This window comes from Vombatus ursinus, unplaced genomic scaffold (assembly GCF_900497805.2).
Source record: "Vombatus ursinus unplaced genomic scaffold, bare-nosed wombat genome assembly UNPS02014941.1, whole genome shotgun sequence".
Taxonomy (NCBI): Eukaryota; Metazoa; Chordata; class Mammalia; order Diprotodontia; family Vombatidae; genus Vombatus; species Vombatus ursinus.
In genome coordinates, this window is record NW_020954719.1 from 1,853,144 (window position 1) to 1,868,801 (window position 15,658).

The window sequence follows — 15,658 nt, forward strand, 5'->3', positions numbered from 1 at the left end:
AATATGTTTGAAATGTGTCTTGTAAATAGCATCATTAGATTCTGCTTTCTATAATCACTGCTCAGCCTTTCTGTCTTCATATTTTTAATTTGGATTATGATTGTATTCCCTTATACTTTTTTCTCTTTGTTCCCTACCTTCCTTTTATTAATATTGATGACATTTATCCTAAAGTTAAATAAGTTTTGTCTTATGCCAAGTAGAACAGGAAAGGATTCTATGTGAAAGTATAAATCTGTTATGTGGAGCTTATTTTTCCTTTAAAGTATTAAATTCAACATGTAACTTTTTTATTTTTGCAACACCTACATTTTTCCTCTTAATGTTCTTCCCTCTCCCCCATCCTTTATAACAAAAAATTTTTTGCAAAAGAAAAAGAAAAATTTAGCAAAATTTAATCAATGAACTAAAAAAAAATCTGACACATTCAATATTCCATACCTGTGGACCCCCTACTTCTACAAATCGGTCTCTTGATTGTTTTGTGGTAGTTGTTTCTTTTCATTTATAGTCATTATGTTTATTATTTTCCTGACTCTGCTTACTTCACTTTGCATTTCATATAAGTTTCCCATGGTTCTATATATTCATTATGCTCACCACTTTCTTATAGCAGTAATAGGCGATTTCATGCATAGATCAGTTTGCTTAATGATTCCTCATTCAGTAGGCAACTACTTTTGACTACTTTGTTTCTAATTCTTTGATACTAAAAAAATAATGCTATAAATATTTGGTTCTATATGAAGCCTTTCTTTTTGTCAGTGTATACCCTTTCGGGAATCTTTGGGTCAGAAGGCATGGGCATTTTAGTGACTTAATTCCTTCCAAATTGCCTCTCAGAAAGGTTGTACCAATTCACAACTCCACCAACAGTGCATCATAGTGCCAGTACTCCACTCTCTCTCCAACACTGACTATTCCCTTCTTTTGTAATTTTTGCCAGTTTGCTGCATGAGGTAAAAACCTCAGGGTTTCAGTTTGCATTTCTCCAATTATTGGTCATTTGGAGTATTCTTTCATGTGGTTGTTAATATTTTGCAATTCTTTTTTTAAGAACTGTTCCTTTCTTTTTGTACAAACAAATTCATAAAAGTAGAAATAATGTATTGCAATACAAATTACATTCAGCAAAAGACCTTTGAAGCAAAGAAAAAAGTCAAAGAACAACTCAAAGAAATAATTTCATTAAAGGTAGTGACAACAGTGAGACAGTGTACCAACACTTGAGGGATCTAATCAAAGCAGTATTTAGGGGAAAATTTATTTCTCTAAACTTTTATCAATGAAAGAGAGAAATAATATCAATGAATACAACTGAAAAAAAAAAACTTAGAAAATCAACTAACAAATTAAAAGCCTTCAATTAAACACCAAAATAGAAATTTTGAAAATCAAAGGAGAGATTAACAAAATTACAAGAAAAAAGTAAAACTAGGAGCTTATTTGTTTGTTTTGGGGGGAGGGGTGAGAATAAAATGGATTAGGCATTAACCGAAAGAAAGAAAGCAAACTTCCAGTAACAAAAATGAAAAAGGTGGGGCAGCTAGTGTTGCAGTGGGTAGAGCACCAGCCCTAAAGTCAGGAAGACCTGAGTTCAAACCGCCCTCAGACACATAACACTTACTGTGTGACCCTGGGTGGGTCACTTAATCCCATTGCCTAACAAAAACAAACAAACAAAAATATGTGAACAAGGATAATTCTTTCTATGGTACAAATATGGTCTTGATTTCCTAAACCAAGAACTCTCAAAAGAAAGAAAACTGTAGAGCAATTTCCATAATGAATATTGGTGCAAAATTTTTAAATCAATAAATAGGAAGGAGATTGTAGCAACATACAATGAAAATCATACACTTTGACCAGGCTGGATATATACCGGGAATTCAGGGTTAGTTCAATATTAGGACAACTATAAACATAATAATTGGAGAAATATTTGTGGGTAGACTAAGCCAGTATAATAAAAATATCAAGGGAATAATTTTTTTTTTAATTGGAAAGAATGTAGTGACTTTTGGTATATCTATTCTATTATTTTATATATTTATAAATATATTTATTATTCTTTATCTTATGTATCAACCCCTTTTTTCATCAGTTCCGTTGATAGGTCTAGATCTTTTCCTCCAAATGAATTTTATTATTTTGTCAAGCTCTATTAAAGATCTCTTTAGTGGTTTTATTGGTATAGCATTAAATCTGTTAAATAACTTTGGTAGCATTGTCATTGTTATTATATTGACATGTCCATCTGTGAACATTGAATGTTTCTCCAGGTATTTGGAGCATTTTGTAATTGAATCTATACAAGTATTAAATGTGCTTTGGTAGATTGGGTCTTTTATGCATTTTATAGTTATGGGACTTCCCTTCCTATTACTGCCTCCTGGAATTTGTTCTTTAATATAGATCTGCTCTCGAATTGTTGTATTTTGTAGCCTGCAGCATTTCTGAAGTTCTTAATTGTCTAAATTAATTTCTTGTCTGATTTCCTGGGTTTTTCTAAGTAAATCACTAAGTCCCCAAATAAAGATGGTTTTGTGTTTGCCCATCTTTGTGATTTTATTTCTTTCATTGCTATTGCTAGCATTTCTAGAATTAAATCAAATAATAGTAGGGAAAGGGAGAAGAGATCTTTCTCTTTCTCTCTCGCTATTTTTTTTTTAATAAACATTTTCTCTCTCTTTCTCTTTTCTCTCTTCCCCATCTCTCCATTGAACAAAAGAAAAAAAAAACAAAAACTTCATCGGAACCATGCAAAGTTAAATAAAAACAAATTTCTGCATTGTATCCTCAGTCCTTCCATCACTTTTTTTGCAGGAGCTGAGTAGCATGCTTTGTCTTGGATCCTCAGGAATCATGTTTGGTCATTGCATCAATCAGAGTTCTTAAGTCTTTCTAAGTTGGTTGTGTTTATAATGCTGTTATATTATAAATTGTTCTCCAGGCTCTGTTTCTCTATCAATTCATGTTTTCTCAAGTTTCTTTGAAACTTTCTCTTTGATCATTTCTTATAACATGGTATTCCATTACATTTGTATACTATAATTTACTCATTTCCCAATTGATGGGTACCCCCTTAATTTCCAGGACTATGTTATAACAACAAAAACTGCCATATTTTTATATTATGTGAGTCTTTATCCTCTTTATTTTGCCTTTTTTTTTTTTTTTTTTTTTTTGAGGCCATGGGGGTTAAGTGACTTGCCCAGGATCACACCGCTAGCTAGTAAGAGTCTAAGGCCTAATTTGAACTCAGGTCCTCCTGACTCCAGGATTGGTGCTCTATCCACTTCACCACCTGCCTGCCCTTATTTTGATTTCTTTAGGATATGAGCTTCGTAGTGGTAATGCTGGGTCAAATAGTATTCGTAGTTTACTAACTTTGAGGGCATAGTTCCAAATTGCTTTCCAGAATACCTAAATGAATTCACAGTTCCTTTGACATTTGTCATTTTACTGTTTTTCAGCTTTGCTCATCTGATTGATATGAGATAGAACCTCAAAGTTGCCTTAATTTGAATTTCTCTATTAGTGATTTGGAACATTTTAAAATGTAGATATCAATAGCACAAATTTTATCTAGAGATACGGTTATTGAGTTTATCTTATAAATGTGTATTACATATTTACATCCTTTGACCATTATTTGGGGAATAGCTCTTGTAGAATTAGTTCCTCATCAGATGTTTATCAGAGAAGCTTATTGTAAAGACTTTTGTCACGTTTAACTGTTTTTCTTCTACTCTTAGCTGCATTGAATTTGTGCAAAGCTTGTTAATTTTATTTAATTAAAATTGTCTATTTTAACTTCTGCAATCCTCTCTGTTTCTTGTTTGGTCATGGACTTTTATGTTATCCCTAGATCTAAAAGGTAAATTCTTATTTCTTCCTCTGATTTGTTGATGTTTGCCATGTGATATTATGATGTTTATAATATTTAGGTCATGTGTCCATTTGGAGCTTATTTTTGTATATGGTATGGACTGACTGTTGGTCTAAATCATATTTCTATCATATTGCTGAGCGGTTTTCCAAGTAGTCTTTGTCAAATAGTCTTTACCCTAGTTGTTGGGTTCTTGGGGTTTAACACTAGGTTGATAGGTTTGTTTACTTCTATATCATATGTACGTAATATATTCTAATTGATTGACCTCTCTGTTTCTTAACCAGTAATAAATTGTTTTAGATGATTACTGCTTTGTAGTATAGTTTGAAATCTGATAATGCTAGGTCTCCTCACTTTTGGGTTTTGTTTTGTTTGGTTTTTTCCATTATTTCACTTATACTTCTCAAACTTTTATTTCTCTTGAATTTTCTTACAATTGTTTTTCTAGCTCTATAATCTTTTTAGTAAGTTTGGTTGGTGAGGCATTGAAAGAAATTAATTTAGGTTATATTGTCATTTTTATTATATTGGCTCAATCTAACCACAAGCAGGTAATATTTCTCTAATTATTCAACTCTGTTTTTCTATCTGTAAACACAGTTTTGTAGTTGTATTAGTATACTCCTTTCTAGCTGTGGCGGGTTTAGTTGGTAATGTACAGAAATGCTAATGATTTGTGTGTTTATTTTATATCCCCAACTTTGCTGGCTGTACAGTTAATTTTTTAATGCAACCCTGCCTCCCTGGCCTAAATCCAACCTGGTCATAATGTGTAATCTTTGTGATATATTGCTATAGCTTCTTTGCTAATATTTCATTTAAAATATTTTCATCAGATTGCATTAAGGGATGTTAATCATTGGTTTTCTTTCTCTATTTCAGTATTAACTCTGTGGTTTATATATTATGCCCATATTTGTATTATGGAAGGAATTTAATAGGAACACTTCTTATTTTTGCAGTTTATGTAATATTTGATAGAATTCTCTTGTAAATCTTTCATTCATTCTTGTAACCTTCATGGCTAAGTCTCTTTCTCTTTTGTTTTTTTTTTTTTGTTTGTTTGTTTGTTTGGTTTTTTTTGGTTTTTGGTTTTGGTTTTGTAGTTGATGTAAAATTACTCTTCTGGTTTTAGCTTTTGTTTGTGCTTCTCTAGACCTGTAGTGATGATTTATTTTGTTTGATATCTTCTGTTTACTTGTGTCTACAGCATCAGTCAGTTCCTGGTTTGGGACTTTGTGCTGTGGCTAGACCCTGACTCCAGCCACTAGCTTCCATATCCTTTGATGTGTCCACACTTGGAGCTCTGGTTTGTTTCCAGTTCCCCTGCCTTCCCTCAGTGCCTTTTGTTCAGTGCCAGGTTGACTGAAGGCATTAACTACTGTTTCTCCGTGAATTTCTTGATCGTCATTCAATCTAATGCTCCTTTTAAATCTTTTCTTGGGGGAGTTGGACTCCTTTGACCTTTCACCTTGCCATCTTAACCAGAAGTATGTTTTCATTCATATTTCCCCCACCCTCATTCTCCCATTCTGAGATGAAGGCTCGTACAAGAGAAGGAATGCAGAATTTAGAGTCAAAGGACTTTTCTAATCTCTGCACTGCCATTTACCACTTGTGTGACCTTGAACAAGTTATTCTTGCATAAAGTTAGACTTTTGGATTAGGTTAGACTAGATTAGCCCCTTCTAGTTCTGAGCCTACGAGCCACCGCTTTCTTCTCACCAATCCATTATTCATACATTTGCACAGTTCTATACCCCAGTTCAGAGAACTTCCACAGGCCCCCATTGCCTATTGAATAAAGCACAAACTCCTTAGTGGGGCATTTAAATCCCTCCGTATTTTGACTGCATCATACCTCCTGAGTGGTCTTTATTCTTGCTCTTCACCAGCCCTATATTCTAGCTGAACTGGGTTTCTGGATATTCTCTGATTTCTGTGCTTTTTACCCCCTCTGTGCATTTGTTCTTCCTTGACTAGAATGTGTTTCCTTTGCTTTCTCAGAGAACGCAGTAAATAAATTTTTGTGAAATAAGTTTGCGGAATAGCCACACAGACATAGAATGTTGAAGGAGCGCAATGGTGGATGAATTGATCTTATTCTTTATTTGAGTTAACACTTAAGAAAAATTGAAACGGGGCAACTAGGTGGCACAGTGGATAGAGTGCCAGCCCTATAGTTAGGAGGATCTGAGTTCAAATCCATCCTCAGACACTTGACACTTACTAGCTGTGTGACCCTGGGCAAGTCACTTAACCCCATTACCTAGCCCAAAACAAAACAAAAAACACAAACCTGAGTTTTTCTTAATCTTTACAGACTTTTTTTTAGTCCTTTCAATTAAGTGAAGAACTTGCCATCTTAGAATTTCCTATTTATCGTTTTAAAAATCACTTTCATTTTCCCAGCATTCACATGGGTGTATTGATCTAGACATAGTTACTACCTTGTTGTAAAAAAAATTCCCAATCCCTAATAATGGTTGTGACAGCCAGTATCTGAAAACTATTAAGAATGAACTCATTATTGTAAGTTGCTGTTAAAAAGATGTCTAGGTCTATTTTAAAGGCTTACTTTGCTTTTATAACTCTAATTCATGTTTGTTAGGACATACTCATTCTGAAGTATGAGTAGACTTAGTAGTTCCTGCTGAAGAGTGGGATATTCTGAATTCAAAACATCCAGGTTGAATCTAGGCTCAATATTTTGGGCAAGTCGCTTTACTGCAGTTGGTCAAAGTTGCCTTATATATAAAACACAGGGATTAGACTAGATAAACTCTAAGGTACCATATATATATATATACATATAAACTCTAAACCTATAGTTTTGTGTGTTATCAATATTTGGTTAAATATTCTTTTGTCCTCTGTTCTCCTACTTTTCACCTACTCTGCCTCAGTCTTTCCTAGTGGGAGAAGTGAAGTAATGAAGATATATCTTAAATATCCTCAAGTGACATATTACTTGTCATTGGACTGGCAGTGGAAAGTGAAAATGCGTAAATGTATTCCCGTAAAATTTGTGTTTAGGAGTGGCAATGTGGAATGAAACGCTATCCGTCCTCACCTCCCTATCTTGACATCCATGGGTTCTCTGTGGATTCAGCCGGAGTGTTACCTGCTGCAGGAAGCCTTCCTTGTCCCCCCAGTCGTTTGACCGCTTCCTTTCTTAGATTACTTTCCTTCCACTGAGGATGTATTTATTATAATGTATGCGTGCCCCTTCAGGACAGGAATTATTTTCGCAGTTTTTATCCACAGTCCTTAGTACAATATATAATACATAGTTAAGACTTTAAATACTTTTTGATATTTGCGAATATGTCAGTCCGGTGACAAGTTAGCTTGTTCTTCCTGTCTGAGCAGCTTGATGCCTCTCACATACCTTGACAGAGCTATGTCGATTCCTGTTTGCTTTACAGGCTACTGCAAAGAAGACAAAATGTTTGGTTTCCACAAACCAAAGATGTATAGAAGTATAGAGGGTTGCTGTATTTGCAGAGCCAAGTCTTCCAGTTCTCGTTTCACTGACAGTAAGCGCTATGAGAAGGATTTCCAGAGTTGCTTTGGGTAAGATCATCTGAAAGTGAATGACAGTTTGTTTGTAAATTTCTTTATTAAATGAGAATTCCCACGTTATGAAATGAATACAGCAATAAAATCTCAGCAGTGACCCTTGGATTGATGTGCTACTAATAGTACTGAATCTTTTTTCATAGTTTTACTAGAAATTCATATAAAAAATCAGAAGCACTAGAAATGCTAAATAATCAACTGTTTGAAAAGGTATAGAAAGAGTTTTTAAAGTTCTGAACTCAGAAGAGTCAAGACTCTTTCTACCTTGTCAAATAGTTAATAATCATTTCCCATTTGGTCCTCACTACCAGAGTTTGAGGGAGATATTCAAGATAAGGAAACTGAGCATCAGTGTGGTTAGGTGACTTGCCTTCCTTGCTCGTGGAGCTAATGTGATTGTCAGAATGTGAGATTCAAATCCATGTCACTTCTGAAGGTTTTCAACCATATTTTTCCTTTTATTGTTTTAGGAAGTTTTTTTGTTTATGTAACAGAATGGTATTAGGAATGCTACATAGCCTGTATTTTGTTGTTTTTCAGTCGTGTCCAACTCTTTGTGATCCCACTTGGAGATTTCTTGGCAAAAATACCAGAGTGGCTTGCCATTTGCTTCTCCAGCTCATTTTACAGATGAGAAAACTGAGGCAAGCAGGGTTAAGTGACTAAGGGTCATAGCTCAGCAAGTGTCTGAGGCCAGATTTGATTTATCTTCCTGAGTCCAAGCCCAGCACTGTATCCACTAAGCCATCTAGCTGCCCACATATCCTATGTGAGGTTACTCATTATTTCACAATGATGTCACCAGTGGATTTTAACCAAAACAAACAAACAAAAAACAACTTCACTGAGATGTTATTGGGTTCCCAGAGATGTAAATGCTCTCCACTCTGATTGGTGAATGGAAGATAATGGTTAAGACCTAAGGTAATATTAGTGAATTACTAGCCCTCTCATCATGCTGCTGGAGTCACTAAACAAGTATACTTGGGCATAAATGTGGTGATGGAGAGACATTTCCTCACTGCCTGGTATGGTAGATCTTTGGGAGTAGGGATAAAAGGGCAAGGGAGCTCATTATTGTTTCAGAAAGATCTAATCTTAGGGTTATTGTGAGGATCAAATGAGATAATTGCAAAGTCTTATTACAGTGCCTGTCATTCATATTAAACACTATACAAAATGTTAGCTATTATTATTAGGCTTTTCAAGAACTATTTCACAATTCTCTTAAATTGTACTGCCTCATGGAAGATGGGGGTGAGGGGTGTGATCTGGCAATATTTTTGACTACCATAGCTCATGAAAATTATGGTGTGATTAACGTCAGTGGAAGACATCAAAGATCTTTGAAATTTTAAGTATTTACTTTAACACTATGGTTCCAGTACTCATGTCAGTAATTAATTGCATGGCTTGTTCCTTAACGTAGGATTTGCCAGTTATTGTTAAGCCATAGTTAAAGTGACTTGTGAATTGCTGAAACAGTATTTCTTAAATTGGTGTAGAGCCCTGGCATTTCATATTCCATGCATTCTGAAAAATTTCCATGAGAAGATTTTTATTCTGGTAATATTACCCACCCCCATATTAAATTTGAAGTCAGATTAGGTACAGTAACTTTTCTGTGTTTTTTTTTTAAACTCTGGATTTTCTCTCTTTACCCAGTTGTCTCTCTTCCATACCTAATTGCCCACTTCATACCAGAGCTATTCTATGCTTCCTAGACTAGTACTTGTGGATTGTGTTTCCAAACCCTAAAGTGTTAAGTAGCCAAATGAGTTTAGGAAACACTGAGCTAGTGGATTTTTCATTTATCCTGATCAGAGCCAGGCTTAATGGCTTCTCTTACTTCTTTGTTTCATTGTATAAACTTTTCCCTGCCTCTCCATTCCTCTCTCAACCAATATACATTAAAATTGAGACAGAAATAAGTTTCTCAAACAGGTTAGAATAAAGCTGATTCATCCACCTGGGATTGTATTAATTACCATTATGCTTTCTGTATTTTCTATTCATAGCCCCTCTGTTTTTTATTATGTTGTTTTAATTGTGTTGTTTATGTGAAACTTTATATGATATTTATATGTTGAATTATTTTAATCTTTTATAAAACTATAGTAAAATTCATTGGCAACAGATATATTTTGAATAATAATATCAATGAATCTCAAAGTGCTATTTTTATTATTGCCTTATTTTTTAAAACTTCATTTTATGTAATTCTTAAATTACAGAATATGTTATAGACCAGTGGTATCAAACTGAAATAGAAATGTATCCCTGCAGGTTATATTAAATTAGAAAGTCACAAAGTAACATTATCTATATTGTTTTTATTTATTATGTTAAACATTTCCCAATCACATTTGAATCTGGTTTGGGCAGCACTTGGTAGTTGGTCAGAGGTTGACATATGTTGTAGGCTTTCCAGAATGTTTATTAAATGTGAATTCTAGAAATATAAACTCTGTGGGGCAAAGAAAGTAGAGACTGTCTGGAATTACAATTTAAGGGGATATATGTAGACTGTCCTTTAATAAATGTTTTTACGTTCTTAAAGAAGTAAAATCACAGTGTTATTTTTTCCACCATTATCAGGTTGCATGAGACTCGTTCAGGAGACATCTGTAATGCCTGTGTGCTTCTGGTGAAAAGATGGAAAAAGCTACCAGCGGGATCAAAAAAAAACTGGAATCATGTTAGTTCCTTTCCTTCTCCTAGTTATTGTTCTTTTACAGTTCTTCAGAGTGATGCTATTAAGGCTTGCTTTTTTCTTCTTGTATAGCTGTTATAAATTGTAGAACTCTTATAAAATATTAAAAAAAAAACTTTTAAAGTAAGGAGAAGTTTTGTTTACAAAGCTTTGTTTACTGTCTCTATTCGCCAATACCCTCGATTTCTCTGGGGAGACAAGATATATTGTTATCACTGTCTTGCTAGATATTCCACAACTGAACTTGAAATTGTGTATCTATTCTAGAATTCAGAGTTTCTTTTTATGAGGTCTTTTCTTGAGGCAGGTTAACTTTGGATTTAAAATATTTGAAAGCAATGCTTATTTTTCCATCAGTCATTGTTTGGGGAACATTAAATATAAGAAATGATATTTTGTCTCAGAACAGTAGAATATCAGTTCTCATCTTTATACCAAGTATCTTTGGAACACCATAGTAGTTGACCCTCAACTACTATGGTCACAGAGACGGTAAGCATCAAAGGTGGAATCGTTTACCCCAGGTATGTCTGACTTTTCTCAGTAACCTATTGTTAATCTTCCATATTTATCCAAACTCGTTTTGTACTTGTTGAGATTTTAGATCTTCAGAAACCTTTATTAGCCACGATGTAAAGAAGTAGAAATATCATCTGACTGCTAACGTTTTGCACTCAGATGTGTACTCAGATTTGGCAGCCATGCTTTAGGTGCTTAAAGTCACTTTCCTGAGTACATGGGACAGAAGTCTAGGAAAACAAGGAGCTCCTTTTAAAGATGGTAGTGAAAATACACTGTTTTGTTTCAGGTGGTAGATGCAAGGGCTGGACCCAGTCTAAAGACTACATTAAAGCCAAAGAAAGTGAAAAGTCTTTCTGGAAGTAGAATAAAGAGCAACCAGATCAACAAATTGCAAAAGGAATTCAAACGCCACAGTAAGTTTGAAATTGATGAATTACTCTTTTAGTGTAATCCATTAAACTTATTGGTATCCAAAGATGGTAGAGAAAATATTTTACTTATATGAAATTTGAAGCCTGATGCATTTATTCTTGATTTTTTTATTCCCTGTGTATTCTTTTTATTCACGAACATCAGTCCCTGCTGTGTGTTGAATATGGTAGGAGATGAGTAAAGCATTTACATAAATAACTCTAATACAAGGGAGAATATGCTCTGAGAGTTAAGAGAAGGAAAAGATGACTACTCTTCAGATTTTGAAATAATGGGTAGGATTTGTGCATGTAGTTGAGGGCCTTCTTAGCAGAAATAACAGCTGGGTGGGAAAATGCAGGATGCCTGTGACTAGAATATATGGTGCATGATACATGAAGCAGTGTAATGGGGAGTTGAGGAAGGTAGGATCATAGGATTTAGAGATAGAAAGGTACTAGCAGATTTTAGTCCAACTCCTGCACACCCTGGATCCCCACCTCTTCTCCCTGCCACACACTGATTTTGCAGATGAAGAAAACTAAGGCCCAGAGCATTTATGTGATTTGTTCAAGGTCATATGGCTTGTCACCTACCCAGATCATCCATCATGCCACACTATAGATGGAGACTGTATCATGGAGGACTTTGAATGCCAAGCCAAGAGTTTAGACTTTACTTGTAGGCAATCAGCCCCTTCTTAACTTTTTTGAGCAGAGTTGTTTTAGAAATTATTTTGGCCATATGGTAAAGGCTAACTGGGACACGCATCTTTTTTTCCATTTGAAACCCTAGCTCAGATCTTCCCTCTTTGACACTTCTATTTTGAAATAAGCTCTCCTCTTATCATTAATTTAGCACCCATCATTTACTGCTTCTTATTACTAATTAATACAATAATAATATCTCAGTTGAGCTTCATAATAATATAGGATATAACATAGGATAGTTGGGCTAGGGAAAAAGGGCTTTTCCTGCACCTCTTTCATCTACACAAACAGCTTATTACCCTAATTATTAAGAGTAGTGGTATACCTTGTCTAATCCTGGTCACTAAGGATTTTCTTTCTGAAGGTGTGTAATTCCCTGGAGAATCATAAATGTGCAAAATCAGAGGACAGTGTGACCCAAACCATCCCCAGTGGAGGTAGAGGTCTTGAGTTGCACAAATAAAAGTCCTCTGTGAATGAAAAGCATGAGGAAAGAATGCAGCATTCTGGATTGCTGAGTCAAAATGTAATAGTAAATCCTGGATTTTTTGGAAGTTAAATGTTTATTACAGTTAATGGTTTCTTTATTGTGTTAACAAATGAGATAGATGGGGCATTGGTTAGGATAATTTCGTGGGAATAAGCATCTTAATGAAATTTTTTTTTCTGTTTATTTTTTAAGTAATTGTTACCTTGCCACCTTCTTCATAGTGTTTATACTGAAATTATGTACCATTTTTCTTTGGGAAGGTTGGCACTGTTCGCTGATTGTAACTTTTCCTTCTCCTTTGTAGATTCTGATGCTCATAGCACCACTTCAAGTGCCTCCCCAGCTCAATCCCCTTGTTACAGTAATCAATCTGATGATGGCTCAGATATGGAGATCGGCTCTGGGTCTAGCAGAACACCAGTCTTTTCCTTTTTAGATCTCACATACTGGAAAAGGTAAAGAGCCATGTGAAACAATTATCTCAACTTTCACACCATTTAAATTATAAGCCACTATTTCTTAGTTTCTTAGCAACAAAGTAGCTTTTGGCTAATAGCTGCAGCTTATATAGGAATCCATGAATAAAGTAGAAATTTGGGATTTTGTGTGGTTTTCCAGTTGAAAAAGGAAAACCAAAACTTATAGCTATTTTAACCTTTTACTTAGCCAGTTGATACTGCTGAAAGACTCTCCTGAATTATAATTAGACTGAGGAAGTGGGACCTTGTGGGCTTATGGTGCTGGTTGTTGGCAAATTGTTCTTCTGTGTGCATATGTTCCCAGATTAATTATGATTTTGGGGTTTTGTTTTTTTTCCCTCAGACAGAAAGTATGCTGTGGGATTATCTACAAAGGGCGTTTTGGGGAAGTTCTAATAGACACACATCTATTCAAGCCCTGTTGTGGAAATAAGAAAGCAGCTGCAGAAAAACCAGAGGAGCAGGGACCAGAATCTCTGCCTGTCTCCAATCAGGAGGAATGGTGACTCTAATGTTTCTCAAGAAGGGGGACTGAAAATTAGTATAGGAAAGGCAACAAAATGACCCTCTTTATTTCACTTGGACACTTGCTATCCTGCCAAAAGACAATTTCTAGAATGGTTTTAAGTGGGTTTTGTTTATTTGTTTTCATTTTTTTCTCCACTTCAACAAACTCTGAAGCCAGTGTCTATCTTACTAAAAAGATTGTACATAATATTTAAGATGCTACGTATTTGATAGGAAAGCTGAATGCTGCTGTAAAATGCTCTTTGAGTTGTTTTTTTTTAATTCCCTTCTTAATGAATGAACATTGAGGGTGGTATAGAAGGCAGAGATGGGATTTTTTTTGTACATTAAACAATATGTAGTTTAGTCTTTCTCTATTGAAAAACAGTGATTAGGCATTTTTAAGTGAGTGATAACATTTGTTTTCCTTTGTGAAGGCAAATCTGACAGATCAGTGAAAAGGACTTAAATACCAGAGAGGCATTTGAAAACAATTCTGAAATGCAAAAGTCTTGCAAAGATTATGATGATTCAAACCTGTACTACTGAGTGATTAAGCAGGACAGACTGTACCTTCTAGTGCAGATAACTTGGAGGAGCTAGCATTCCTTAAATTTAAGACAAAGAGAGACCTTTTTTATGTGTATTGCTTCCTCCCTTTTTTAGTAGTCTAAGAAAATAGTAATTTATATGGAATTGCTAAAAATAAAGCCACAGGTCCTCCTGGAGATGTAGCAAGTCTTTGGGAAGAATGACTAGGCTCTTATTCTTCCTGTGTCTTACTATGGAGGCATCACTGCATGGGTAGAGAATACACTGTATATACTGATTATTAAAAGTAGTGATCCACCTTAATGAAACAATTATGCATATCTGCAGGATTGTGCAAAACACAAGGGTTAATGCTTCTGGGCACATTTCCTAGGGAATTTCACATCTGTAAATAATTGACATTTTTCTTCTATATTATATATAACTCTTGTCTATAGGTTGCTTAGTGACTACATCAAAGACCTGCATGATTCAGTTTTAGCTCTGGATTATTTCAGTTGACCTTTGTGAAGGTTTCACCTACATAGGTGGGCATTTAACTTGTTTTAACCTCTTGGGATATACTGCAGTGCACTGCTACAAGTTTGTCCTTTTTTTTTTTTTTTTTTTTTTTAATGTTTAATATTAACTTCCACTAGGAAGGAAAAGGTGTTGGGATATAGAATGGGTTTGTTTTTTGTTTCTAATTCAAGCTTTCCAAACATTGCGATGTTAAGGATAAAATAAATGCTGCACATGATGTTCTTCGGTTCTAAAATGGTTTCAAGAAAAACATTTCCTGTTTGAATCCACTGCATGTTCATCACACTGACAAAAACCTCTTTGAGAGTGTTCCAAATTTTGAGGGTAAAATTCAATATATTCTACCAAATCGGTGCAGAAAGTGAAGATAAGAAGAGGAGTGTTTTGTTTATCTTGTACCATGATGTGGTGCTTATTTTTAAGACTGGATTTTGTAAGTTTGATAGTGTAAACGACATAAGAATGAGGAGTGAGCCATTTTTACGGGCCCCCTATAGTTTTTTAGATTTCCTCCATTAGTCAATACACTCCTCGTTTTGGAGAAAAGGATACGTACTTCATAATCTCCATGCACATTACTGTATGATAAAATGGATAGATTATCTGTGTTTTGCTACAGTATTTGAAGTGCATGCATAAGTTCTAGCCATTGTCATTTTCTTCCTGAGTTATTTTGAAATGGGTTTTTTTGTACATTTTTAATGGCTGCAGTATGGTAGAATATACTATAATATAGATCATCTCTACTTCTGTATTTATTTATTTATTGCTGAATCTCAACCACAGTCATTTTCACCCTCCTCCACCTATTCCTTTGCCTGTAGGATGTAATGTATGTAGTCATGCACTTTGTATTAATGTATTAGAAACCTTCCAATCTGTTTTGTACTTTTTATACTGTTCATATACTTATAATCAAAACTTTTCCTAGGGTATTGAATAAATTTAGTCTTATTTAGAAAACACAACAACTAGTGGTCTTGGTCTTCACAGTATATATATCAAGCCATGGGAGAAATGCAAACTTTGAAATAGACTTTATGAAAAATAATTCTTTTGTCTCCTGCAGTCCCTCTCAATTGTTATATGCAAATGATGGGGCCATTACTTTGTTTTAAGTCACTCTATCTGGCATTGTTACCTAGAGGAAGCAGGTATGTGTCATCTTTTTTGGCTCCATTTTAGTTTAAAGTGTTGCCATACTTATTTTATAGACAAGGAAATTGAAGCACAGAAAAAGTTCAATGACTCAATCAGTTCACATAGCTACTAAGT

General features: G+C 34.7%; 1 protein-coding gene across 3 annotated transcripts in view; it reads left to right on the forward strand.

Moving 5' to 3' along the window:
- Positions 1-15,351, forward strand: part of SINHCAF (SIN3-HDAC complex associated factor) — a 37,197-nt gene extending 21,846 nt beyond the window's left edge. For all 3 annotated transcript variants that reach the window (XM_027844271.1, XM_027844273.1, XM_027844272.1), the window contains exons 2-6: positions 7,324-7,471; positions 10,076-10,175; positions 10,999-11,125; positions 12,628-12,778; positions 13,146-15,351. In XM_027844271.1, coding sequence (XP_027700072.1) covers positions 7,344-7,471; positions 10,076-10,175; positions 10,999-11,125; positions 12,628-12,778; positions 13,146-13,308 — 669 coding nt within the window. In that variant the 5' untranslated portion in view covers positions 7,324-7,343 and the 3' untranslated portion in view covers positions 13,309-15,351. The remainder of the gene's footprint in view (positions 1-7,323; positions 7,472-10,075; positions 10,176-10,998; positions 11,126-12,627; positions 12,779-13,145) is intronic.
- Positions 15,352-15,658: the final 307 nt, after the last annotated feature.